At 38.5% G+C, this 26,711-nt stretch overlaps 3 protein-coding genes across 3 annotated transcripts in view; all 3 read left to right on the top strand.

Annotated features, from left to right (window-relative positions):
• The first annotated feature begins 1,546 nt into the window (after positions 1–1,546).
• Positions 1,547–2,387, top strand: LOC133991567 (uncharacterized). Its single transcript, XM_062430022.1, has one exon. It carries the CDS (start codon positions 1,584–1,586, stop codon positions 2,385–2,387), a length of 804 nt encoding a protein of 267 aa, XP_062286006.1. The 5' UTR covers positions 1,547–1,583.
• Positions 2,388–7,411: 5,024 nt separating this feature from the next.
• LOC133991890 (uncharacterized) overlaps positions 7,412–26,711 on the top strand; it is a 527,851-nt gene continuing 508,551 nt past the window's right edge. The window contains exon 1 of the mRNA XM_062430489.1: positions 7,412–9,240. Within this exon, the coding sequence (XP_062286473.1) occupies positions 7,482–8,177 (696 nt within the window). The 5' untranslated portion in view covers positions 7,412–7,481 and the 3' untranslated portion in view covers positions 8,178–9,240. The remainder of the gene's footprint in view (positions 9,241–26,711) is intronic.
• On the top strand, positions 12,601–24,306 carry LOC133991867 (TBC1 domain family member 12-like; the record flags this gene model as incomplete). The annotated part of the gene is given in 2 exon segments (XM_062430458.1): positions 12,601–14,643; positions 24,177–24,306. Coding segments are annotated over 2 exon segments (1,965 nt in total), but the record flags the coding sequence as incomplete, so codon positions are not given.

The raw sequence follows: 26,711 nt of genomic DNA on the forward strand, positions 1-26,711 counted from the left end.
AAGGACTTTTTTTTTTTTTTTTACCAGAGCTGCAGATAACAAATTGTACAATCAACCTTTTTTTAAACTGTTTTATACTATAGTGATACAAGTTATATGCACACTCCTGCTGCTACACTTAAATTTATAGATTCAGTATTTCATTCAGCTCTTAGATTCATAACAGGAAATAGCTTTAGAACGCATCATCCTACATTATATGAGACAGTTATGTTTCTGCTGTTTACTCAACTTTGGATCACGTTAACTGATCAATAAAAAACTATTCATGGCCTTTTAAAAAAAAAATGTATTGCTTAAAACTTTTCATAGTATACTGTGTGTCAAAATTAAGCTGAACAGAAAGTGACTAACTACAAGATGTTTATTTTATTTTAAGATAATGCTTTTCTAGAAGTTTAATTGGTTGTTACGTCAATTATTTTTTATGGGGATAAATACTTACGAGAAGAATAGCTACAATAAGTTGAAGTCCGTGTAAAGTAAGAATAAATATGTGTTCTGAGTTTGACATACCACAGAAAAGTGTGTTGTTAACCACCCTGCCAAATTTGAATGATTTAAAAAAATCGCCAAATATATGAAATTAGGCTTCAAAGTTGTGTAATAGTCTGCCTATTTCTCTGCTCCCAAACGCTGGGGGAGTGGCCGCCGAGTCCGCTGAAGCCCCGCCCCCTACCGAGTGTCACCTGTCAATCAAAGTCACCACCTCTACCAGAAACAGCTGCTAGCCCGGCGGCTAACTCAGCTGTTAGCTTGGCGGCTAGCTCGGTGGCTAACTCGGCGGTTAGCTCGGCGGCTAACTCAGCTAACTGGCTAACTGTAGACTGTAGTAGTAGTAGTGTGCGCTGAATGTATTTATACCTCTACAGCAGCAGGGGCGGGTTTATGCTAAACACCGCCGCATTACGTAACGTGGCGGTGATTTTCAGACCCGCCCATTAAATCCAGACACAGAAATCTTGAAACACAGTTTGTGAAGCCTAGCTCCACAATTCAAATCTAAATGGTTGAAATGCTTTTTACACCTCTTTTAGAAATACATTTATGACCTATTTAATGTGTTTAGAAGAAAATGTCTGAATTCACTTTACACAGTGTTTAAGTTAAAAGTTCCCCTTTGATATTTTATAAACTCAAACAGTTTTTTTAATAGCCGTTTTTCTTTTGAAAAGCTTCATGATAACAGTAAACAGTCAAACTACAGACAGTTGGTAACTCACTTTGCTTTGCAATGCAAGCTACAGGAAGGATGAGGTTTGGAGTGTGACTGACCGTCTGTTTAACACTTTATCAATGTGAGTTATAATGTGATAAAGCACAGTTGTGTCTGCATGTGTTACAGCTGCTGTACATGCATGAAAACCTTGTTTAAAGTCATGCATTTATATCTGATGCTGTATGACGTGTGAATGATACTTGGATATTATTATATCTAATTTAAACGTTAACTATAAACTTCCTGTTTGTTATCATGCAGAAAGAAAAACCAAAAGTATACCTCAATGCGGAAGGAACTGTACAGAAGGCGTCGTGCAGATATAGATTCAGATATTCTTCCTGTTCTGTGTTAATCTGTGAACATGGAGAAACTGACGAGGTGTTTTATGTCGGTGCTGCTGCTGTCTGCGGTGCTGAGCTCTGGTTTAACTGAAGAGAAGTTTTTCGGTGAAGGAGGTACACTGGAGCTGGGGCCTTACTTCTCCGGTAAGATCGACACTGTCATATGGAAACTAAACAACAATCTGGTGGCAGAATGGGTGAAAAGTATAAGTGATCTAACGTACTACGACGTGTTTGTAAACCGAACAAACCTGGACAAAATAACTGGAACATTGGAGATCAGAAATATGAGTTCAGCTGACAGTGGGGAGTATAGAGTGGAAATCAACAACAAGGTCCTGCCTGAGAGCTATAATGTTAAAGTGATCAAGGAGGTGACACAGCCTGTTGTGTTCCTACAACCACTGGTATCGAAACAATGCAACCTGCTCTGTGAGGGAAACACTGAGGGGGCTGAACCTGTCACCTACAGCTGGAAGATGGGAGAAGGAGAGTGGATGGATGGTGAAAAGATCAGGATCATCACCAACGATAAGGAGACACAAAGTATTGAAACGTTTTCCTGCCGGATGAAGAACCCGATCAGTGAGAAACAAACTGACCCCATACCCAACCCTTTCTACAGAGAAAATCCTGCAGACTCTGAACTCTGGATTAAACTTTTAGGGCCTGTCATGGGATCTCTGGTCATCTTGTCTCTCTTGTGTGTTGTTGTGTTCTTGATGTGGCGAAAACGAGAGTCTGTCAGGAAACTGATCTGTCCATTTCTCATCAGAAAAGATGATGGTGAGGATTATGATGATGATTATGAAAATGTAACCTGAAGTGGACGATCACCTTCATTTCCTGATGAAGATTCAGTCCTCCAGTCAGGGAGAGGTAATGTGTTGTGATCAGCAGTTAAATATAAAATGATTTCCTTTTTTAAATTGCTTTTTAAAGCAGTATTGTATATCTGAATGTATATTTTCTGCTACTTTTTCTTTTTTTCACCACGTTTCTCTCTTTTTTATGACACAAATGATCAAAGTGAGCCTTTTCTTATAAAAAGAAAATGCAGATGACTGTTTTCATGATGAATCAAATGGAAACTGTGTTTTGACTTTGGATGATTTTGGTTTTAATATATTTTTTACATTTTAATTGTCACAGGTGTGAAATGTAAAGTATTTATCACAATAACAATATACGTGGGCTATTTGTAAAATAATGAATAAAAGAAAATACTCTGCTTTTAAAATCATTTGTTTGTGTTTGTTTGTTTAAACCATCTATCAGACAGTTCAGTGTTCAAACAAGCATCAATCTGCTCGTTGAGTTGGATTATCATCATAGATAGAGTTCTTCATCTTGTTAAGACATATTTTCTTTTAAAAGACTTTAACATTGGATTCACTTTTTAAGAGCTTCATGATAACAGGAAACATGATTTAAACCAAAGATAGTTGCTAACTGTGTTATAATGTGTTATAGCACAGTGGAGTCTGCATGTGTTACAGCTGCTGTAGTTACATGGAAATCTTGCTGACTCATTTGCACATTTATATCTGAAGCTGTATGACACGTGTGAATGGTCAAAGTGTCAGAAAGATATTCTGATGATAAACTTCCTGTTTGTTTGTCAGTGTGTGAACTACATCATGTCTTCCGATGGAGCTCACAGGGCAAATTATAGCTGCAGAGTATATATAGATATTCTATATATTCTATAGTTTATCAGCACAAATAAGACACAGAGAGGACGAGCGGTTTCCCTGATCTCCAGCTTCTTCTGTTAGCAGGTCTGTGCTGACAGCAGGTGTAACATCAGTGTTGGTTGTCACTAACATTTGTGGTAGAATCACTGGCTCTGGTGTTCAGAGTCACCTGACTTGTATTATTGGGATTATTGTTCTGACTACCACATTACAGTTAAGGTGAAGTTTGTGATACAGCACCGTCACACGTTAGTGATGAATAGCCCTCTTGCGTGAATCATTCATCAATAATGGACTAATTACACATGATTCATGGTAATGAAAATGCAAAAATAGCATATTGTCAGTATTGAAGGGACCCCCCCCCCCCCCCCAAATAAAATCCCACAAATTATGTTTTATGGGGCTCATGTCTTATGAAGAGCAGCCAGCTCCCCCTGATGTTTGATATTCACTTGATAAATCGCTCAGAGGAGACCGTGAGTTCAGTTCAGCTTCTTTACTCCACACTTGCTCCAAACAATAAAATCCAGCTGCTGCTGCCTTCTACTTTACTGAAGCATTTTCTGACCTGTAAACAAAGTGCATGAAACAAACAACCATTGCATACATATTCAAGTGCACAGTCACATGTCTTCCTCTTCCTCTTTTTTTTGTCTCTTAGGAGCAAACCACACTAGGTTTGTTAAGTTAAAGGTTCCCCTTTGGTATTTTATGAACTCAAAAATGAGTCTTCTTAATAATTGTCTCATTTTTGAAAAGCTTCATGATAACACGATGTATGGCATGTGTGAATGTTAAGTGTTAGAAAGATATTCAGATGTTATTTGATATAATTTAAATGCTAATAATAAGTGTCCTGTTTGTTATAATATAGAAAGAAAAAACAAATGAAAACCACAATACGGAAAGAACTGTGCAGAAGCCATCGTACAGATATAAAATTAGACATTCTTCCTCTTTAGTGTTAATCAGTGAACATGAAGAAACTGACGAAAATGATCTGCAGTACTGTGACACGTTTGATGGTTGAACAACCCTGGACACAACTACTGCAAGATTGGAGATCACAAATATGAGTTCAGCTGACAGTGGAGAGTATTCAGTGGAAATCAACAACCAGATCCTGTCCCAACCAAGAGGTGCCTCAGCCTGTTGTGGAGGTAAAACCACTGTCATGTCCTCCTGCATCGGATAGCTGCAGCCTGCGCCCCATGGGAGGGTCTTGTCGTCAGCCCGGGGCGAGATACGCTTTTATATTTCCTTGTTTCATGTTCATGTATGGTCTTGTCAAGAGTTTTTGGTCTTAGTGTCTATATGCTGTATCTTAAGTTAGTTTTAATTAGTTTAGTTAGTAGGAAGGTAGCAGAGGGCTAAGGCGTCCCTCTGCCACCCCCTAGTGGTAGAAGTGGTTTAGACCTGTCTACAGTTTGGAGTGGTCCGTAAAGCTTGATGTGCATTGTGTGGTTACATTAGTGTGCTGTCCTTCACTTTTGTGTGTAGGGTTGTAGAGTGGCTGCCCAGGTTTACAGGTTGTTCTATAGGGATTGTAACTTTGGTGTCTGACTATTTTAATGAATTGATATTCCTCCATAAAGGTTGTTTTATTACTTACCTCTGTGTGTGGTGAATGTTCTCTTGCTTCTGACATCAGACCAGACCGGGTTAACAAAGGTGGCAGCAGCAGTGCATTACTATAAAAAAATCTTTAATAATTAAGGTTCATTTCAGTATTATAACACAGTAGTGGAGTCTGCATGTGTTACAGCTGCTGTAGTTACATGAAAATCGTGTTGACTCATTTATACTCTGCAGAGTGATGGACTATATTCTGTAGTTCATCAGCACAAATAAGACACAGAGAGCTGTTGAATGCCATTTTGAAGGACGCCCCAATTATTATCTTGGCTCCGACGATAGATGATCGAGGAGGGAATCCTGAGGAGCTATGAGCGAGGATACATGAGAGCAGCCTCCGACCCCCCCCCCCCCCCCCCACACACACACACACAGATTACAGAATAAACTCAAGTGTATCACTGCCAACTGTTATATTTTGTTTTGTGATTCACCATCTAGTTAAAAAAATCTGTTAATTGTCCGTCTGATCAACAAAAGAACCATAAACAACTTTATTTAGTTATTTATTTATTAGAAAGATGTTTTCATGATCTGTTATTTCCACTATTAACTGTTATTATGGATGATATTATATGTTATTATGGATCAAATTAACGTATTCAGAGTGTGATATAATCCAGCTGTGATCAGCAGACAGACTCTCTCAGACAGTGTGATCAGATGCCGCCGTGGTTTTATGGTTTCATGGTTGTGAAAAGACGCAAGTTAAGGAAACGTGGATGCAGTTCAACAGAATTGAGAAATCCCCTAATAGGAGACATGAGAGGTATCCTGAAGGATCCATAAACATCCAGCTGCTCTGTCCCTTAGGTATGACGACATGACAACATCTGGCCTGCAGTTCACACTCTGATTACACAATAAGCAAAACCAAAAAGGAACTGCGCAGAAGGCTTTGTGTGGATAATAAATTCAGACATTCTTCCTGGTCTGTGTTAATCTGTGAACATGGAGAAACTGACGAGGTGTTTCATGTCGGTGCTGCTGCTGTCTGTGGTGCTGAGCTCTGGTTTAGCTGAAGATAAGTTTTTCGGTGAAGGAGGTACACTGGAGCTGAGGCCTAACTTCTCCGGTGAGAAGATCAACACTGTCATATGGAAACACAACAACAATCTGGTGGCAGAATGGGTGGAACAAATAAATGATCTAACGTACTATGGCGTGTTTGAAGGCCGAACAACCCTGGACATAACTACTGCAAGATTGGAGATCACAAATATGAGTCCAGCTGACAGTGGGTTGTATTCAGTGGAAATCAACAACAAGATCCTGCCTGAGCGCTATAATGCAAAACTGATCAACCTGTAAAAGAAAAATATAAAAAAAGAAATGCAGATACAAATGTATTTTTCTTTTTTAATGTTCTTTTAAAATATATTCTTTACATTGTAATCGTCACAAGCATGAAACAAAGTATTTCTCATAGTAATAAAATACTTATTTGCAAACTAATGAGTAAAAAGAAAGTTTTCTGTTTTGATTTATTAATATGTGTGGTTTCTTTAGGCTTTAGTTTGTTTGCTTGCTTTGAGTTTTTTTGTTTTTTCATCCAGTCTCTAAACATCAGTCTGGATCAGTCTGCTGGTAGAGTTGGATTAGCATCACAGATAAGGTTATTCTTCTATTTTTACATGTTTTGGGGCATTTTTTGCATTAGAAAATTAATCAAATGTTTCCTGTGATGTTTTATTTGCTGTCATTTTGTACCAATGCCTACACATTCATACAGAAGGATTTCTATTATATTTAACCAGTTTTACTTCACTTACAGTTGAATAACTCAGCTTTAATGGAGGCACTATCTCTCTCAAGCAGACTGCTTACATTCCTTACACAAAGAAGACTGAAGTAACAAAGAGTGGGACAGCAATTTACAAAGAAAGGGATTTTCTAATGGTTAGTATTTTTTTATTTATCAGATTTAACACAAGGTTTTCAAGGTGGGACAGAGCAATAATCATAAAGTTTAAACATTAAACATAAACACAAACATAACAGGATAAGAAAGAGAAGGACAACAATTTACCAAGACTCTGTGTAGTGGGAGTCAGTCCATGTGTTCACATATTGACATGACAAAAGCTATGTGTGTGCAAAAAGAGCTGAATATGAATAGAAGTATAAATACCAATTTAGATATCTATAAATTTGAGTGTGAATAAACTATGTGTGTGTATTCACAAACAAAAAAAATGTGGATCCATCCTTCAATATAAGGACTGTAAACCGCAGATGTGGTGAGGACTCCCTGCTGCAGTTACACGCTTCGGCCTGTGAGCGTCGCTGTAAACCACTCAACGAATCAAATCATTTTTACTGATATTACATTTATTCATTAATTTTCTGGTATTTTAGTATTAATATTGTATTGTATTACATTATTGTCATTATTATTTAATGTATTGTTATTATTATTTTTGTTTTTATTTTTTAACCAAGCGAGTTGGGAGGACCTATGACGTCATTGTTGACGTATTTCAAGATGGTGCTGCACTGTGGAGGGAGTGCTGCAGCAGACAGCTAACTGTTAACGGATTTAATTTATCCCAGGTTGTGACGTGAAGTCAGACATACAATCACATGGAGAAACTGACGAGGTGTTTCGTGTCGGTGCTGCTTCTGTCTGCGGTGCTGAGCTCTGTTTTAACTGTAGAGAAGTTTTTCGGTGAAGGACGTACACTGGTGCTGAGGCCTAACTTCTCCGATAATATCTACACTGTCATATGGAAACTAAACAGAAATCTGGTGGCAGAATGGGTGGAAAAAATAAATGATCTAACGTACTACGACGTGTTTGACGGCCGAACGAACCTGGACAAAGAAACTGGAACATTGGAGATCAGAAATATGAGTTCAGCTGACAGTGGGTTGTATAGAGTGGAAATCAACAACAAGGTCCTGCCTGAGAGCTATAATGTTAAAGTGATCAAGGAGGTGACACAGCCTGTTGTGGTGCTACAACCACTGATATGTACCTCTGCATTTAAAGAATGCAGCCTGCTCTGTGAGGGAAACACTGAGGGGGCTGAACCTGTCACCTACAGCTGGAAGATGGGAAACAGAGAGTGGATGGATGGGGAGAAGATCAGGACCATCACCAACGATAAGGAGACAACACAACGTGATAAAACGTTTTCCTGCCAGATGAAGAACCCGATCAGTGAGAAACAAAGTGACACCATAAAAAACATTTTCTTCAAATCTGGAGTTGCTGGATCTGTTTCTGTGGATCTGCTTGTTGTCGTCTTGGCTGCTGTGTTTTGTGCAGGGTTTTAAAACTAAAGACTAAACTTTGTTCCTAGAAGATCCTGCAGACTCTGAATGTCAGTCAGTCATGCTCGCACCTTAATGTCAAGCAACTACAGAGGTCTGTCAACCAGATGTGATGTTTAATGGTAAAAAAAAACTCCAGTTGGTATCAGAAGTCAAATATCTTGGCTTCATTTTGGACTCAAATTTAACTTTCAAGAAATACATAAAGAATGTAATCTGTACCATGAAGTTTGGTCTGGTCAACGTCAGATGCCTTCATCCAAACCTGTCAACTGAGGCAGCACAAAGTGATAATCTCCCATCTATCATACTGCATCACAAGCTGGAATAACCCCAGTACGTCAGCTCAAGTCCCTCAATAACCAAGCGCTTTAAATCATGGACAAGAAGCCTCACAGATATTACCACTGTAACATTCATAAGTATAATCTTCTCACACTGGACAATATCAGACTATACTGTACAACGATACCTGCCCCTCCGCCACTGAGCCAGAAAAGACACTACCGGAACCACAAGGTCCACATTTAGAGGGGACTGTGTTGTTTCTTATAGAAGGAGTATGTTTGGATAGTCAGCCGTCTCTGTTTGAGCATCACGCTACTGGAGCACTCGCCAGAGATATAAGGACCTGTTCAGCCTTTTATCTGTTCAAACAAACCCTCTAAAAACACTTGTTCAAACCCTAACCCTAACCCTTCAGTCATGACTAAAGCTACAGTTTCTGTGTGTGTGCCTCACCATCAGACTTTATTGTGCACTGTGCTTTTACTAACTTACTAACTTTGTATGAATGATGTGTTATTTATAGTTCATAATTTAATGTCTATTTTAATATTATTTCTTTCTGTTTTCTTTTTTTTTATTGTGCTTGGCTAGTGTCTTGGATAACTGACACATTAACATTGCAGTGTGAACTAAAATGTCGGTTAATGTGTGTTGTCTGTGCCAAATAATGCTTAAATTAAGTCATTAAATTAATGAAGAACTTTGTATTTAAACTTTTAGGGGCTGTCATAAGATCCTTGGTCATCTTGTCTCTTTCAGGGGATGTTGTGTACTTAATGTGAGGAAGCAAACTAAAACTGATCTATGTCTAATCAGAAAAGATGATGAGGATGATGATGATGATGATGAGGATGATGATGATGATGAGGATGATGATGAGGATGATGATGATGATGTAGCCTGAAGTGGACGATCACCTTCATTTCCTGATGTATATCAATCCTCCAGTCACGGAGAGGCAATGTGTCGTGATTAGCAGTTAAATATTTTATTTTTAAAAATAGCTTTTTAAAGCAGTGTTGTATATCTGTACATATATTATCTGCTACTTCATATCACTACTTCTCCACATTTCAGATCAGTTTGTGTCTTTTTTATGACGTGGTTGATCAAAGTAAAAGAAAACTATGAAGAAAATGCAAATGACTGTTTTCATGATGAATCAAATGGAAACTGAGCTTTGAATGTGGATGTTTTTTTGGTTTTTTGAGCATTAAAAGAATGTATATATATTTTATACATTTCAATTATCATAAGCATGAAACAAATTATTTCTTATGGCAATAAAATACTGATAATGAAGAAATCAACAGAGTATTAAACATAAGAAGATGAATCAAATGTTTCCTGTGATGTTTTATTTGCCGTCATATTGTACCAACGCCGACACTTTCATACAGAAGAACTTTATTGTTATATTTCACTTACTAGTTCAATAATTCAGCTTTAATGGAGGTATGTAGAACCTGATAATAATAACTCCCAATAATGTAATGTAATAAAATCTGATAATGTAATATTGTGCATTTTCCCAATAATGTAACAATCGATCAGTTTTTTTTATTCATTATTGGGAAATTATTACATTATCAGGTTGTACAAGGTACTCTCTCCCATCCTTTAATTTAAGGATACCCCTTTTATAAATTTACTTTATACCTCAGATTTTGATATTGGAAAAATGTAGCTAAGGAGCTAAGCTCAATTTTTCCACAAATCAGTTACATTAGATCCAGTATTGTTTCCTCTGAGTAAACCTACGGGACGGCTCTCTTTATCCACTGGACAGCTGACTTTACTGTGTAAACTTTAGCTTCTAGCAAGGCGATGTATTCTGTTCCAGTGGATCCAGGAGACGCCTCCCTCGGTTACTCAACAGAGAAACATTTAATCTTTTTTCTATGGAACATCTCAGTGGTAACAGCAGCGTCTTTTATAAAATATGTCAGCCCCTCCTTGATCATCTTCCCAGTGGTCTTGTTGATCTATTAGAAAGGGCGTCCACACCTTGTCTTCACAAATAATTCATAGACTGTTAAATTTCTTCCTTTGACGTCCAAACAATAATGTGTATGATCCAAATGTGTGTTGATGTAACCCATTTATATTATTACTCCTTTGTTATTTGGCAAGATATGTGCTGTGCTACAAAACAAAACTTCAGCTTTGTAAACAAGCAGGAGTGGAAAATGATATGTTAATTATCCTTTTTATTTACTTTGATGTTACTAAGCATCTCATTTGCACCTAAGTTAACATTTACACAAATCATTTTTAATATATTTGGCATATTTTGGATTTTATGAGGATACGTTTCCCCTATTAAGGTATAAAAAACGTATATATGTAACGTATGTATCTCCTGGTGCACGTTGCCTGTTTAAGGGAAGAGAGTCAACGTGGTCAGGACTCCCTGCTGCAGTTACACAACTTGGCCTGTAAGCGTCGCTGTACACCACTCATCGAATCAAAACATTATATTTACTATTATTATAGTATAAAGAAAGGGATTTTCTAATGGTCAGTATTTTTTATTTATCAGATTTAATACAAGGTTTTCAAGGTGGGCCAAATGTCAACAGAAAAAAGCAATAATCATAAAGCTTAAACAATAAACATAAACACAAACATAACAGGATAAGAAAGAGAGGGACAATCTATCAATCAATCTTTATTTGTATAGCGCCAAATCACAACAAAATCATCTCAAGGCACTTTACACATAGAGCAGGTCTAAACCAAACTCTTCAGGTTTTAATTTTAAAGAGACCCAACATTCCCACATGAGCAGCACTTAGTGACAATGGCAAGAAAAAACTCCCTTTTAACAGGAAGAAACCTCAGAACCAGACTCCAAGTGGGAGAACATCTGCCTCGACCAGTTGGGGTAGAGAACAATTTACAAAGACTCTGTGTAGTGGAGGTCAGACCATGTGTGAATGAAGTATAAATACCAATTTAGATATAGATATAAATTTGAGTGTGAATAAACTATGTGTGTGTATTAACAAACAAAAACAGTACAAACCCATCCTTTAATTTAAGGACATCCCTTTTATAAATGTACTTTATACCTCAGCTTCTTCCCCAGGGCAGTGAAAGCTCTGTTGGAAGCCTGATATGGACTCTGGACTTACTGGACTTGCACCGTACACTGCACTTTATATATTATGGCCATTCTGACCTTTTATTCCTTGTTATTCCTTTTATAAAAATTATTCCTTTTATTTATGTTTACTCCTGATATTTTATTTGTTATTTATGCTGTTGTGATAAGGAGTGCCCTCAAAGAAAATTTCGTTGTATAGAAATGTGCAAAGACAATAAAGCATCTATCTATATCTATCCAAGGGTGAATTACATACATTTAGGGACTATGGTGATACATGCAGGGTATAATTAAGTAGATAATTATAATGATTTATTCTGCCAGAAAGTATAGTACCACTAATTAGTAGACTGGTAAAAAAAATCTGGACTGGAATATCTCAGAGAGGGCAAAGTCTCTTTAAAAGACAGTTTCAGAATTGTGAAAGCTTTATTCTATTTGTGAAAATGCAATAAAGGCAGATTTCACTGTTTTTCCCCCCCATATATATACCACTTTAGACCATGCAGGAATAGATGAAAAAACAGTGATCCCCATGGAGATGATGACATGCGGTTAAAAAGTAATAATAAATGAATTTGAAAGTATCTATCTATCTATCTATCTATCTATCTATCTATCTATCTATCTATCTATCTATCTATCTATCTATCTATCTATCTATCTATCTATCTATCTAGCTTTGTTAAGAGGGTCAACGGGGTCAGGACTCCCTGCTGCAGTTACACAACTCGGCCTGTAAGCGTCGCTGTACACCACTCACCGAATCAAAACATTACATTTACTATTATTATATTTATTAATTTATTTAATGGTATTTTCTTATTCATATTCTATTTTTACGGTATGGTATATTTAAGTTTAAATATATTATTTTATTTTGTTAATGAATCAAAACACAGACAGCGAGTTGGGGAGGGTGACGCATGACGTCATTGTTGGGGTATTTTTTTTTTTCCAAGATGGCGCCGGATCGTGTTAATCTTTTCCTCTCCCGGTTACAGAGACGTTAACAAACCGCAAGACAGGGACACATAATATATATTATTATTCAAGACAACAAGAAGAGGGACATGTTACATCCGGTGAGTGTCATCAGGTAACGCTAAAAAAATTAATTTAAAAAATGGTAGCCTCTTCTTCCTCCGAGAACAACGAGACCTGCTGCGGAGCTCGACCGACGGACACGGAGGAGGTTACGCCCGGGATAGAGGCTCCTCAGACGGATTGAGAGGTCATGGAGACAGAGGGGCAGGACGGGGGGTCGATAACCGTCGACTTAAACGAGAACGAAGAAGGAGATAGAGGTGGTGAAGGAGGTGAAGAAGGAGAAGGAGGTGGGGAAGGACGTGGAGGTGGAGAAGGAGAAGGAGGTCACACATCTTACACTGCACTTAAAGACCGGGGTATAGGTCTGCTGGCCGGTGTCAGCAGGGGTCAGGAGGCGGGGAAGGGTCGTGGTTGTGTTTACGTGACCGGAAACGTTAACGGGAGGAATGTAAACAGAGACGGCCCGACACAACAACATCAACACCGGGAGATCATGTTGGATCTGGTGGCGGTGGCAGCAGAGGAGGAGAGGAAGTTCCTCCCCAACACCGGGTTGGTTGACCACCGAGGCCTGAACGGTTTCACGGAGGAAGAGGAGGAGGAGATGAAGATGGTCGGTGTGGTGGTGGGTCAGGTTACCGGGGAGAGTGAAGGGACGGTGTTATTAGACAATGGTGCAGTTACCGGTTGTATCCGTGCTTCTCTCCCCGGTGGCCTGCTACCATGCTCTGGGAAACAGCAGCAGAACTGTGCCTCCACCCCTGCAGAGGCTCCAGAGGTTAACATACCCAATGGAGGTGTTGACATGCCCCGGTGTGGAGGTACCGGGGCGGAGATTGAGGGGTTTTCGGGGAATCAGCAGCTGAACTGTGCCTGCACCCCAGTGGAGCATCCAGATTTAAACATGCCCAATGGATGTGTTGACAGGAACTGTGCCTGCAGCCCTGCGGATATTCCAGATGTAAACATCCCCAATGGGGGTGTTGACGGGCCCCGGTGTGGAGATACCGGAGCGGAAAATGAGGGGTTTCCTAGCCCAAAGCTGGGCCACGGACTGGGTTTATGTGACGCGGAAGGTGAGGAGGTGACACCGGTGATGGATGGGCAAGAGGGGTCAGGGATGGGGATGGTGGTGGTGGGTCGGGTTACCGGGGAGAAGGAAGGGATGGTGTTATTAGACAATGGTGCAGTTACCGGCTGTACCCATGCTTCTCTCCCCGGTGGTCTGCTACCATGCTCGGAGAAACAGCATCTGAACTGTGCCTGCACCCCTGCGGATGTTCCAGAGGTTAACATACCCAATGGGGGTGTTGACATTCCCCGGTGTGGAGGTACCGGAGCGGAGATTGAGGGGTTTTCTAGCCCAAAGCTGGGCCACAGACTCGGTTTATGTGAGGTGGAAGGCGAGGAGGTGTCAAACGGTGGTTTACACATTGTTAACACCGGCAGAGAAACATGTGACCGGCCCGAGTCGGACTGTTCCCCCCAAAACTGTCATTTAGACCCGGGGGTAAGGCAAGAAAACTGTAGCGAGGGTTTGGCTTCTGAGTGCCCCTGTGAGGATGCTCCAGCTGCGGAGAAGCTTCCTCACACCCACCCCACCTCCTTAAATAACTCCCCCACCCCTGCATCAAGTGCCAAACTACCTTCTCCCTGCCCCTCTCCCCCCTCCAGCCAACTTTCTGAGCCCATCACCAGGGGGGAGGAAGAAGAGGAGGAGGATGAAGGAGAGGAGGAGGAGGAGGGTTTCAGTGACCTCAGTTTACCTGTTAGGCCGCACACTTTGAGGACTACCCCAAACCTCGCCGTGTCCCTCAGCTGTGATGCCACCCCGCTGTCCCCCGATGAGGATGGGGGGTTTTACTTTGGAGACGAGGGGTACGAGGAGGACCTCCGGAGCGTTTTGGAGGCGGGTCGGAGGCAGAGTGCCCCGGAAACACTGCCAGACCTGACCGGGCAGACGGACAGCTCGGACTCCAAGCTGATGCCAAAGAGGTTCGGCATCGCAGAATTCTTCACCAGGTAAATTATTTTGGTTGTTAAAATGACCTGTTTTTATCTGACAGGTGAGCACATAGTCAATAATGTGGTGAATATAAGAAGGCCCAAAACTACTGAAAGGACCTGATCTTCCATCCTAACTCTGCTCCAGATTTATCACATGAAAATATGTGACTAAAAAAACAACTCTGCACTAAATATATTTCTCCAGCATTCTCAGTAAGAAACATCTACAGTATGTGGCTTTATTTGGAAGCTTTCAGTCCTTTAAACACCAAACACCACAGCTGCAAGTAATCATTTAAAATAAACAATAACCAGCAGCCAAAAATACACAAATGATCAGTTTCATAATGGAGACAAACCAGCAATTCTTTTATGTGGTTTAGTTTAAATTTAAAGGGTTAAAATGTGAAAATAAACGTATGAATAACTTGCACACATTCTTTTTTTGTGGACTCAGCATCAAATTTCTGCTTTTAATCCATTTTGAGAGAATATATTAGAGGATTATGGCAAAAATGTCTAAGTGGTGTAACCATAAAAACTTGCTTAAGAAACAGTAACTTGTCAATAAAACACCATATCAACTAGTTTGGCATGATCTTACATTATAACTTTATATTAAATAAAGGTAATGGAATACAATTGTTCTAAATATTACATTTACTCTGGGTTACCATGGAGATCAGGGTTAGGGTAGGCCCCTTAAATACACTGTAGGTGGATAAAATATTTAGTATGTATTGTTATTTTGTGGTTACACCATTTGACATTTTCAGGAGCATTTAGTCTTACCTTTGGTTTTAAAAAGTGGTGCAAATGTCATTTCAAATGATATAAAACCAACAAAAATAACAAACCTGATGCTGCTTTTAAAACTATTCTTTTAGATATTTTTGAATGAATCATCTTTCCAACCCTTATTTGTCTCTGACTCTTATACTAACACAGTGAGGAGAAGCACTCTTTTACAACAAACAGCATTAAAAAAACAACATCATAGACAAATATGAATCAAACATCAGCATCAGTTGGTGAATAAAAGGGAAACTCAGCTCTTTGTAGATATTTGAAGATGTTTCACTGAGAATCACAGACGACAACTTCTATTAGTCCTGATGAGCTCTGTTAAAAGCACTCAGGGACACCACAGTATTGAGCTTCAGCATCTATTCTATAGTCAATATATATTATAGGGCTGTAACTAACAATTATCCTCATTATGGATTAATCTGTCAGTTGTTTTATTGATCTATAAAATGTCAGAAAATGGTGAAGAATGCTAATGTTTCCCAAATCTATCAATGAAACCTTATTTATACAGCAGCTTTCATTCAGGTTAATGTAGTTCAAAGTGCTTCACAGCTGATAATAAGAACAAGTGACAACACAAAGAAAGGGAATAAAAACAAAATAACTGAGACCAATGCACACAAGAGAAATTAAGGGTGATAAAAATGTTATAAATAAATAAATAAGCAATGAAAAAGTCTGAGATGACTTCCTTAAATGTTTGTTTTATTGTCCACAACACAAATATATTCATTACTGTCATAAAGGATGAAAGAAGAGAGGAGTTGGACATTTTCCTCTTGGAAAGATCACTCAAAAAAAAGATTAATAGTTGACTTTTGCAGCAGATCATGTTCACTAGGACTGGGTTTCATCTAAAAAACACCAGAACCAATCCTAGGACCCTTAATGTGATACTGATACCAGCTGAGAACTTCATTTAACATCCATCATGTGAATAGAAGCATTAAATCACATAAAATGCCTCCACTCCTCCACATCTAAATGATTTGGTGGCAGCGGGCCAATCACATGTCGCATTAAATAAAAGAGCGCTTGTGTTGATTGGCTGTGAGCGAGTCCGTACAAATCAGTCATATTTTCAACCCAACTCTGGGTGCCAAAAGGATTGATTGCAGGTGTCGTTTGATGGGAGATGTTTCGATACTACTTGGTATTAATTTATTTCGGTTGATACCTTTTAAAGATATCGAGTACAGATACCCAACCGTACCTCAGATGTCTCAACATATTCAGTTTATTATCACAGATGACTAAAAAAACTAGAACATATTCACATTTAAGAAGCTGGAATCAGAGAATTTGGACTTTTTCTTCTTTTAAAAATGACTCAAAACAATGAATAGTTCAACTAATCAATCATTGGATCAGTTAAATAAGAATCGCAGTTCGTCAGAGGATCTTGTTTGGTTTGTTTGTGACTTCATCTTCTTTCTTCTTATACAGTAAATACAGATATAAACAATCAATGCTTTTTAAAGGACAGGTCAGCCCCCCCCCCCCCCCCCCCCCCTCAGTTAACCAGCCTGACATTCAACTCTTTATATTAATCAAATATCTATTGACCGAGCTTCAGTAGGAATGTTTCTTCTTCTGTTGCCCTTCCATCGTGTCTGCTCAGCCGAGTCCTGGGATTGGTCGAATCGAATAGCTCGTTACCCCCCCCCCCTCCATCTGCTGCGGATGTTATTATAAAACGAGCGCACCTCTAATCTCTGTGAGAATCTGGCGTCTGTCGCTCAAACGTGACGAATCATTTTCACTCAGAGGAGTTTGTGGTTTGGATCAGTGAGGGAGGATTTTATTAACAATGTCAGGAAGGTTTATTACTGAGGTTGTACTAAGTGATTGTGGTGCAATATAACTAATGGTGTTCCTAATATTTTGCCCCCCTCATGTATAACATACAGGAAATATTAGGAACACCATTCAATATAATTCACCCGAAGACATAAAGTAGAATTCATAGCAGAGCTGTTGTGTTGGATTGAATGATATTGTATAGATGTTCCTAATGAAGAGGCTAGTGAGTGTAGAATATTAATATATGACTTTAGATGACTTTAACCAATGAGTTTGTGATGGTACGGGTCAGAGGTGGAACAACATAGAGTCACAATGAATTCTTCTTTTAATGATTTAAGGCCAGTGACAGGTGACTGTAACACAACAAGAAATACAGTAAAGAAGAAGAAGAAGGAGAAGAAGGCTTAGAAAGAAAGAAGTTTGACAGGAGACGTTTCCATTCCACTTGGTGTTTATTTATTTCCGATTACCGATACACAGATTTACCTCAAATGTCTCAAAATATTCAGTTTATTGTCAAATATTCACATTTAAGAAGCTGGAATCAGAGCATTTTGACTTTTTTCTTCTTGGATAAATGTCTCAAAATGATTAATAGTCCAACTAATCTATTAGTAAAGTGATCATTGCAGCTCAAGATCATTTAGTGCACCTATTCACTGAGTAAAGGCACAAATACCTGTTGGGTCTCTTTACAATGAAAACCTGAAGAGTAAGGTTTAGACCTGCTCTATGTGTAAAGTGCCTTGACATGACTTTGTTGTGATTTGGCGCTATACAAATAAAGATTGATTGAAATACAAGGATCACATCTGGATTTTAATTATCAATATTGAATCTTTTAAATAATAATTGTAGTTCATCAGAGAAATTTTTTTTTTGCATCCAAAATAGTGAATAATCAGATTTCTACATTCACCTGAAACACTTTACTTTGTCACCTAATCAATGAATCCACTAATTGTTGCACCTATAATATAATTTAACCTAAAGCACATAGAAAGTCATAATGTGATCTCACCAACACATTTGAGCTACTAACAGTCTCTTGCTGATTAATTTTAGCAAAATAGTTTCGTTTTTGAAAGTTTGATGAATCCTCAGCGTCTTAATAAATAACATTAATATAAATATTGTCGTCCAGCGTGACTCTAATATCAGAGTAAAGATGTAATAACTTGAACAGCAGTAATAAACTATCAGAGCTGCAGCAGGAAGTAAAAGAAGAAGTGAAGAGAGAGAACATGCTGGAGAATTCAGAGACATACTGTACCAGCTCAGCTCAGAGCCAGAGGCGCTTTGTGTCATTACAGACGCAGTGAGATCTGGTCTGACTGGCAGGTGCACGAACACGTCTGTTTGGTAAATCTGTGCCTGGCTTTAGGTTTTTTTTAAATGTTTTTTGGATGCAAGCCTCAGCAGCTGGTCTGAAAGTCAGTCAGAGGAAATCCAGACAGAGGAAAAAACCGTCCACGCTCAGCCAGTCTGAATCCTCACATAACACCAATAAAACCAGGAATGCTACTTTATTTAAAGCCTTCTTCAGTCCTCGCACTTCAGATGGATGTTTTTCTCTTCTCTGTGCAGTTTGTTTTCATCCTGGATCTGTTATAAAAACCAAAAATGGTTCCTATTCAGTCCTGTAAGAATTTCTCAGCTGGCTCAGACACCCAAAAACTTGTGAAAAACAGCAAATACTCACATTTTAAGAAGCTACAACATGACGTCATCACATGTCCCAAATATATTCAGTTTACTGTCAGGAAATATTCACATTTAAGAAGCTGCAATCTGAGAATTTGGACTTTTTTTCCATTTAAAAAAAAAGACTCAAAACTATGAATCAATCATAAGAAAAGATGATAAAACTGCAACTAATGATTATTTCTGTTATTAATTAATCTGCTGGTTATTTTCTCAATTTCATAATTTTTTTAGATACTTTTTATTGACTTTAAACAAACAGAACAACATAATATATACCCCCTAACCCATCCACCAGACAGCTGTACAGCACACCCAACAGAAGAGAAAGAGGAAGAAATAGATAAATACAATAAAATAAATATTGACAATACTTGAATAAGATTAAATAACGGCAATAAAGCAAATTTCATAATTTTTTTAGATACTTTTTATTGACTTTGAACAAACAGAACAACATACAACACTCCCCAGACAGCCGTACAGCAAACCCAATATAAGATAATATAAGATTAAATAAAGCAAAAATAAATACATTAATATATATATATATTATATCAGATGAATATGCCTGTAAGAATTTCTCAGCTGGCTCAGACACCAAAGAGAAAATGTTTCTATCTTCCAGGTTTACGTCCCCGTTGTTCAGCCCAGATTAGTGTTTCCCTCTCGGCCCACAGACTTTACATTATTATAACGTCTCTGCTGGTTTTACACATATAAAACCTTCATGGATCAAAAGTTCAGCACATAAAGAGTCATAATTGATCTTTTATTGCAGTTCAAGGTGTCCTGTCTATAGTTTAACACGCATCTCTTTTACAGTGGTGCTCTACAGTGTTGGGGGAACAGTAACTGGTTAGACTTTAGTGTTACTTTGTGATTCCTCATGACTGAACCATCATCACACAGCCAAGTCTGATCCATCATCTGTAAATCTTGACAGACACAATGTCCCATTTACAGCTTTTTATTGGACTAAAGTTTAGCTTCTCAAACATTTGCTCACATACAAGTTATAATCTACATACTAGGGCTGCTCGAATATGGAAAAAATCATAATCACGATTATTAAAACGATTTTTTTTTAAACTTTAGAAACATGCTGCATTTATTGGACATTTATTGGACATTTATTGGACATTCGGCTTAATTAATGTTCTCTCCAAGCAGCCTTTTATCTGCCGCTTAACGCAACACACAGCAGAACATGTGCAGATATATTAGTGATGATGATAGTTCACACAACACATCCTGGTTTTTAATAATTAGTCAGTAAACTCAGCATCGTCTGACGCACCTTTATTTACAGTTATAACATTTCACTGTGTTTCAGCTTCTGTCAAACTAACGGAGCTGCGGCGGCTTCCTGTTTAAGCTTTTCAAAATAAAACCTTTGTTATTGAGCGCTATCTCATTATTATTAAAAATCGTTTCCCCCCGATTTTATTAGTTTTGAGATCGTTTGGCCCCTAAATCGTAATCACAATCAAATTTCGATTAATTGAGCAGCCTTACTACATACAGGCTTTAAAACACATCACTTCATCACTTCATCACTTCATCACTGCAACAGACCAACACACACTACTTACATGTTACTGTAATGTTCCTGCTCCCTTATTTCCTCCCACTAATTATCTATATATCTATCTATCTATCTATCTATCTATCTATCTATCTATCTATCTATCTATCTATCTATCTATCTATCTATCTATCTATCTATCTATCCATCTATCTATCCATATATCTATCCATTCATCCATCTATCATCTATCTATCCATCTATCTATTTATCTATCTATCTATCTATCTATCTATCTATCTATCTATCTATCTATCTATCTATCCATCCATCCATCCATCCATCCATCCATCCATCCATCCATCCATCCATCCATCCATCCATCCATCCATCCATCCATCCATCCATCCATCCATCCATCCATTATCATCCATCCATCCATCCATGTTAACTTCCATTAACTTTCACACACAATGCTGGCTCCGATCACCTGGTTAGTTAATTATTTACACACACACACACACACACACACACACACACACACACACACACACACACACACACACACACACACACACACACACACACACACACACACACACACACACACAGCTTGTTTCTGATCTACAGACACAAAGCAGAATCAGGCTGTTTGTTGTTGTTGTTAGACTATAAATAGCAGCAGACTGTTAACTTGTTGAATCTGACCTACAGACAGCAGACTGGCAGCTCTCCTCTTTGTTCCCAACAGGCTGGAAACTTTAAAGACCGTGTAAAGTGAATTCAGACATTTTCTTCTAAACACATTAAATAGGTCATAAATGTATTTCTGTAAAAAGGTGTAAAAAGCATTTCAACCATTTAGATTTGAATTGTGGAGCTAGGCTTCACAAACTGTGTTTCAACATTTCTGTGTCTGGATTTAATGGGCGGGTCTGAAAATCACCGCTGGGATACAGTTACACACCAGAGCATAAACCCGCCCCTGCTGCTGTAGAGGTATAAATACATTCAGCTCACACTACTACTACTACAGTCTACAGTTAGCTGAGCTAGCCGCCGAGTTAACCATCGAGTTAGCCACCGAGCTAGCAGCTGAGTTAACCATCGAGCTAGCCGCCGAGCTAGCAGCTGAGTTAGCAGCAGAAAGCTCTCAGACCTAGCGTCCATGTTTCTGGTAGAGGTGGTGACTTTGATTGACAGGTGACACTTGGTAGGGGGCGGGGCTTCAGCGGACTCGGCGGGCACTCCCACAGCGTTTGGGAGCAGAGAAACAGGCAGACTTTTACACAACTTTGAAGCCTAATTTCATATATTTGGCGATTTTTTTAATCATTCAAATTTGGCAGGGTGGTTAACAACACACTTTTCTGTTGCATGTTAAACTCAGAACACATATTTATTCTTACTTTACACAGACTTTAAGCGTTTCAGTCGCCTTTATTATCCACTTTTACTTTGGAGAGATCGGGTGCTGCTGCTGTAAAATGTTCAGGAAGGGTTTTTATTTCCCACAATTACAGTAAAACCAGTCTGAAGTCATGTTAGACAATCAGCTCTGAGTCCACAGAGGTAAAACCAGAGCAAACACACAGTAAAATGGTTTAAAGTCACTTCCTCTTTTCTGTTTCTAGAGCCAGAAAGAAGATAAAGTTCAGTTACAGCAGATCAGTTTATGATTTAATAATAATAAAAAAAACAGCAAATACTCACATTTAAGAAGCTACAACATGATGTCATCACATGAGCCAAATATATTCAGCTTACTGTCAGGAAATATTCACTTTTAAGAAGCTGGAATCAGAGAATTTTGACTTTTTTCCTTTAAAAAAAGACTCAAAACTATGAATCAGTCATAAAAAAGGTGATAAGACTGCAACTAATGATTATTCCTGTTATCAATTAATCCGCTGGTTATTTTCTCAGTTTCATAATTTTTTTTTTGATACTTTTTATTGACTTTAAACTAACACAACAACATAATATATACCCTCCCCCATCCTCCAGACAGCCGTATAGCAAACCCAACAGAAGAGAAAGAGGAACAAATAGATAAATACAATAAAATACAATAAATATTGACAATACTTAAAGATAATATAATATTAAATAAGGGCAATAAAGCAAAAATAAATAAATTTATATATATATTTCTATATCAGATGAATATGCTGACCCATCAAACAAGGTTAAAATCAATGAATCTTATAGTCTCAGTCTTTAATCTCAATTTATTACTTAACTTGGTATTTTAAGTATTTATATGATGCACTTTATCATGGACATTATCATGGATGGGAATCATTAACCCCCCCCCCCCCCCCCCCCCCCCCCCTTCCTGTAAGATTACATCATTTATTGGTTAATTACAGCAGTTAACTTTTGGCTGCTGACATTTTATTTGACCTATAAGTGTCATGTGAGGTCATAAATAAACAGTAGAGATAATAAAACAGTTGCATTGTGACTGTAAACCTGCAGACAACCCCTCCCACACACACACACACACACAACAAACTGATCAGGAATCAATAGAAACAGGTCAATAATCAGCAGAGTTGATAAAGGCTCTGTTCTCTGTGTGATATAAAAGCTTTGGTGTGATTCAGCCTTCAGACTAAATGACGCTGATCCTGCAAAGAAAGCAGGAATGAATATTTCAGCATCGTGTGTTTTCTCTTCCTCTTCCTCGTTTCTCTTCCCTGCAGCCGACCAGCTGCTTCTTCCACTGAATCTAATGTTAAACTGTCGATCTGGCAGCTTTTTTTTTTTAATCTGGCGTCACATCAGAAAAGTGCTGCGACGGCTGAATGTCTGAATGATTCACTCACCACATCTCTGCTCTGCTTTGTTGGTTTCACCAGTTTAATGATTTTTATGCAGTTTTTCTTTCTTTCTTTTTTTTGCTCAACATTCAACTTTTTAAACTTCAGACACGACTGGAATAAAAATAACATACTTCTATAATGAGAATATTTCACAATTATTTGTAACTGTAACTGTTCTTAGTAATTTAACCAAACAAATGTCTTACCAGCTTTTTCTGGAGCTTTTTAACCACTTTTCATGGTTTTCCTCAACATCACATGACGCAAAGTCTTGAGGTTAAAAGTGGAGCTGCAATTATTTTGATAAAATAATTATAGTTTTAGCCCAAAAAGTGCTTTTAAAACTTCTTAAATATGATGATTTGATGCTTTTCTTTGTCATTAATGATATTAAACTGGTAATAATGAAGCTTGGGACGTCATAAACTCACTTTTTTTTACTATTTTCTGACATTTTATTGACCAGTTAAATGATGTTATTCAACTTTTTAAACTTCAGACACGACTGGAATAAAAATACAATACTTCTATGATGAGAATATTTCACTATTATTGAGAATAGATTAACACTTTAATACACAATAAAGTAAATTAACAGAACAATGATGAAACATTATTAATCTTCTAAACAACAGTCTGACTCTTTATTCTTTATCTTTTATTATTATTGATCAAATGAATCTGCATCTGTTACCATAATCAATTAAGTCATTTTAAAGTTAACATTTTCTTGTTTAAGTTTCTGACTTTTGAAAAAAAATGTTGTTTTATTCAACCATAAAATGTTCAGTCCTGGTTTAATATGAGCAGACAAACTGTAACAATAATAATAATAATAACAATAACAATGTTTTTTTGTGTCTGTTTTTCAGGAGCCTGTTTTCTAGGAAATCCAAAGAGCCGAAGGCGCCGTCCCATAATGCAACGGGGTGGCGACTGTTCGGCAAGACGTCGGCCAGAGAGGACGACGCAGCGAAAGAAGCCGACCCGTCCACACAGGAGGTGAGCTTCAGTCATAAACATCCAATCATACAACAGTTACATCACATAAACCTGCAGCTCTGATTCACACCTCTGACCTGGCGCTACGGCCGCTGAGGCTCATGGGTATTGTAGTCTTTAGAGCTGACAGCAAAGTTGGAAATATTAAAGCTTCAAGGAGGCTTCAGACGTTGAGTATATTAATAAAAGATGAGTTTAAAATGTAAAAAAGGCCCAAAAAAGCAGCTTTGTTATTGTTATGATTATTGTTTCCAGCTGTAGTATTTGTAGAATGAAGCTGGAGGGATGGATAGATGGATGGATGGATGGATGGATGGATGATAATGGATGGCTGGATGGATGATAATGGATGGATGGATGGATGGATGATAATATATAGATGGATGGATGATAATAGATGGATGGATGGAGGGATGGATGATAATAGATGGATGGATGGATGATAATGGATGGATGGATGGATGGATGGAGGGATGGATGGATGGATGGATGGATGATAATGGATGGATGGATGGATGGATGGATGGAGGGATGGATGGATGGATGGAGGGATGATAATAGATGGATGGATGGAGGGATGGATGATAATGGATGGATGGAGGGATGATAATGGATGGATGGATGGATGATAATAGATGGATGGATGGATGATAATGGATGGAGGGATGGATGGATGGATGGATGATAATGGATGGATGGATGGATGGATGGAGGGATGGATGATAATAGATGGATGGATGGATGATAATGGATGGATGGAGGGATGGATGGATGATAATAGATGGATGGATGATGGATGGATGGATGGAGGGATGATAATAGATGGATGGATGGAGGGATGGATGATAATAGATGGATGGATGGATGATAATGGATGGATGGATGGATGGATGGATGGATGGATGGATGGAGGGATGATAATAGATGGATGGATGGAGGGATGGATGATAATGGATGGATGGAGGGATGATAATGGATGGATGGATGGAGGGATGGATGATAATGGATGGATGTATGATAATGGATGGATGGAGTGTGTCTGTGTGTGTGTGTGTGTGTGTGTGTGTGTGTGTGTGTGTTTTCTGATGGATTTTCTAACAGTGGAAACAGAGCAGATGAGAATCGTTCCAGTTCTCTCTGCAGAGCTGCAACGATCCATTAGTCCATTAATGAAACATTTGTCTGTTAAAGTAAAATAATCACTGCTGGTTTGTTATTAGTGAGGATCTGCAGCTGTTCTCAGTCTTATGTGAAACTAACATGATGATCAGACTTTACAGCTTTCTGGCTTTTTATTGGTGATAATTGTTAGTTGGAGCTCTGATGTGAGTAAAATAAGTCATATTTATAATGTTCTTTAGGGTCAGGGTACCGTTTAAAACATGACGATAACAGTACCAACTAGGGGTGTAACGGTACACACAAGTCACGGTTCAGTAAAACGGGGAAAAAACAACAATAATCAAATGCAAAGATTAGCTTTTTTCCTTAATTTTGAACAGACACCAATTGACTGCAAAATCCACCCATCAGCTGTGAGTGCAACAGATTGTGCAGTAGACAGCTGATGCTCCACCGCTGCTCGTGCACGCTTGTAAATGGCAGGGACCACAGACTGGCTCAAGCACCTTTAATAAATACTTGAAGCCGGTCTCCTCTACTACGGCATATGGGCGCATAGATGTTGTTATGCCCCAGTCTAAGGCTGCCTAGGACATAACGTGAATAAGCCCCATCTTCCCCAAGTAGCCACAAGCAAATTAGGTTGTGTATAAATAAATTAATGAACCTATAGATATATACATAAAATATATGACTGAGTTATTAATCTTCAGGGTGGACCAAGGCCAAAATAACAAATAAAACAATCCTATCTAGAAAGTAAGTAAAACAAATGACAAATCTTACCTCCCTACCTAATTAAACAAGAGAAAACAAGGTTAACAAAACTGGCAGTCCACCCTTACTTCTCAAAATAAACTATCAAAAATATATCTAATATCAAAACAAGACAGAACAGAAGTGTGGCCGGTTGGGCGAGGAGGAGGACGGGGAAATGCCTGCTGCCACCTGACGGCCGCCATCTTGGCTCCTTTTATATCAGGTGGTTCCCGTCTGCAGCCAACCACAGGCCAGGGCACGAACCTCTTCCACCAATCGTAGCCGCGTCATGGCACACTCCTTTTTACCTGTCAAAATCAAAACAAAAAAATGACCACAGTTATAAGAATGTTGATATGTATAAGCCAGTTGCTTGTGTGATGTTTTTGGCCCTGTCAGTGTTTATGTCAAAACTCCACACTCTCCATCACTTTTCTTCTTCGTCCTTTTTTGTAACTACTTCTTCTTCTTCTGTAATGATGAATGTTTCTGGCAGCTTTTAGGCTCATTACTGCCGCCTGAAG

Source organism: Scomber scombrus, chromosome 12, assembly GCF_963691925.1.
Source record: "Scomber scombrus chromosome 12, fScoSco1.1, whole genome shotgun sequence".
Taxonomy (NCBI): domain Eukaryota; kingdom Metazoa; phylum Chordata; class Actinopteri; order Scombriformes; family Scombridae; genus Scomber; species Scomber scombrus.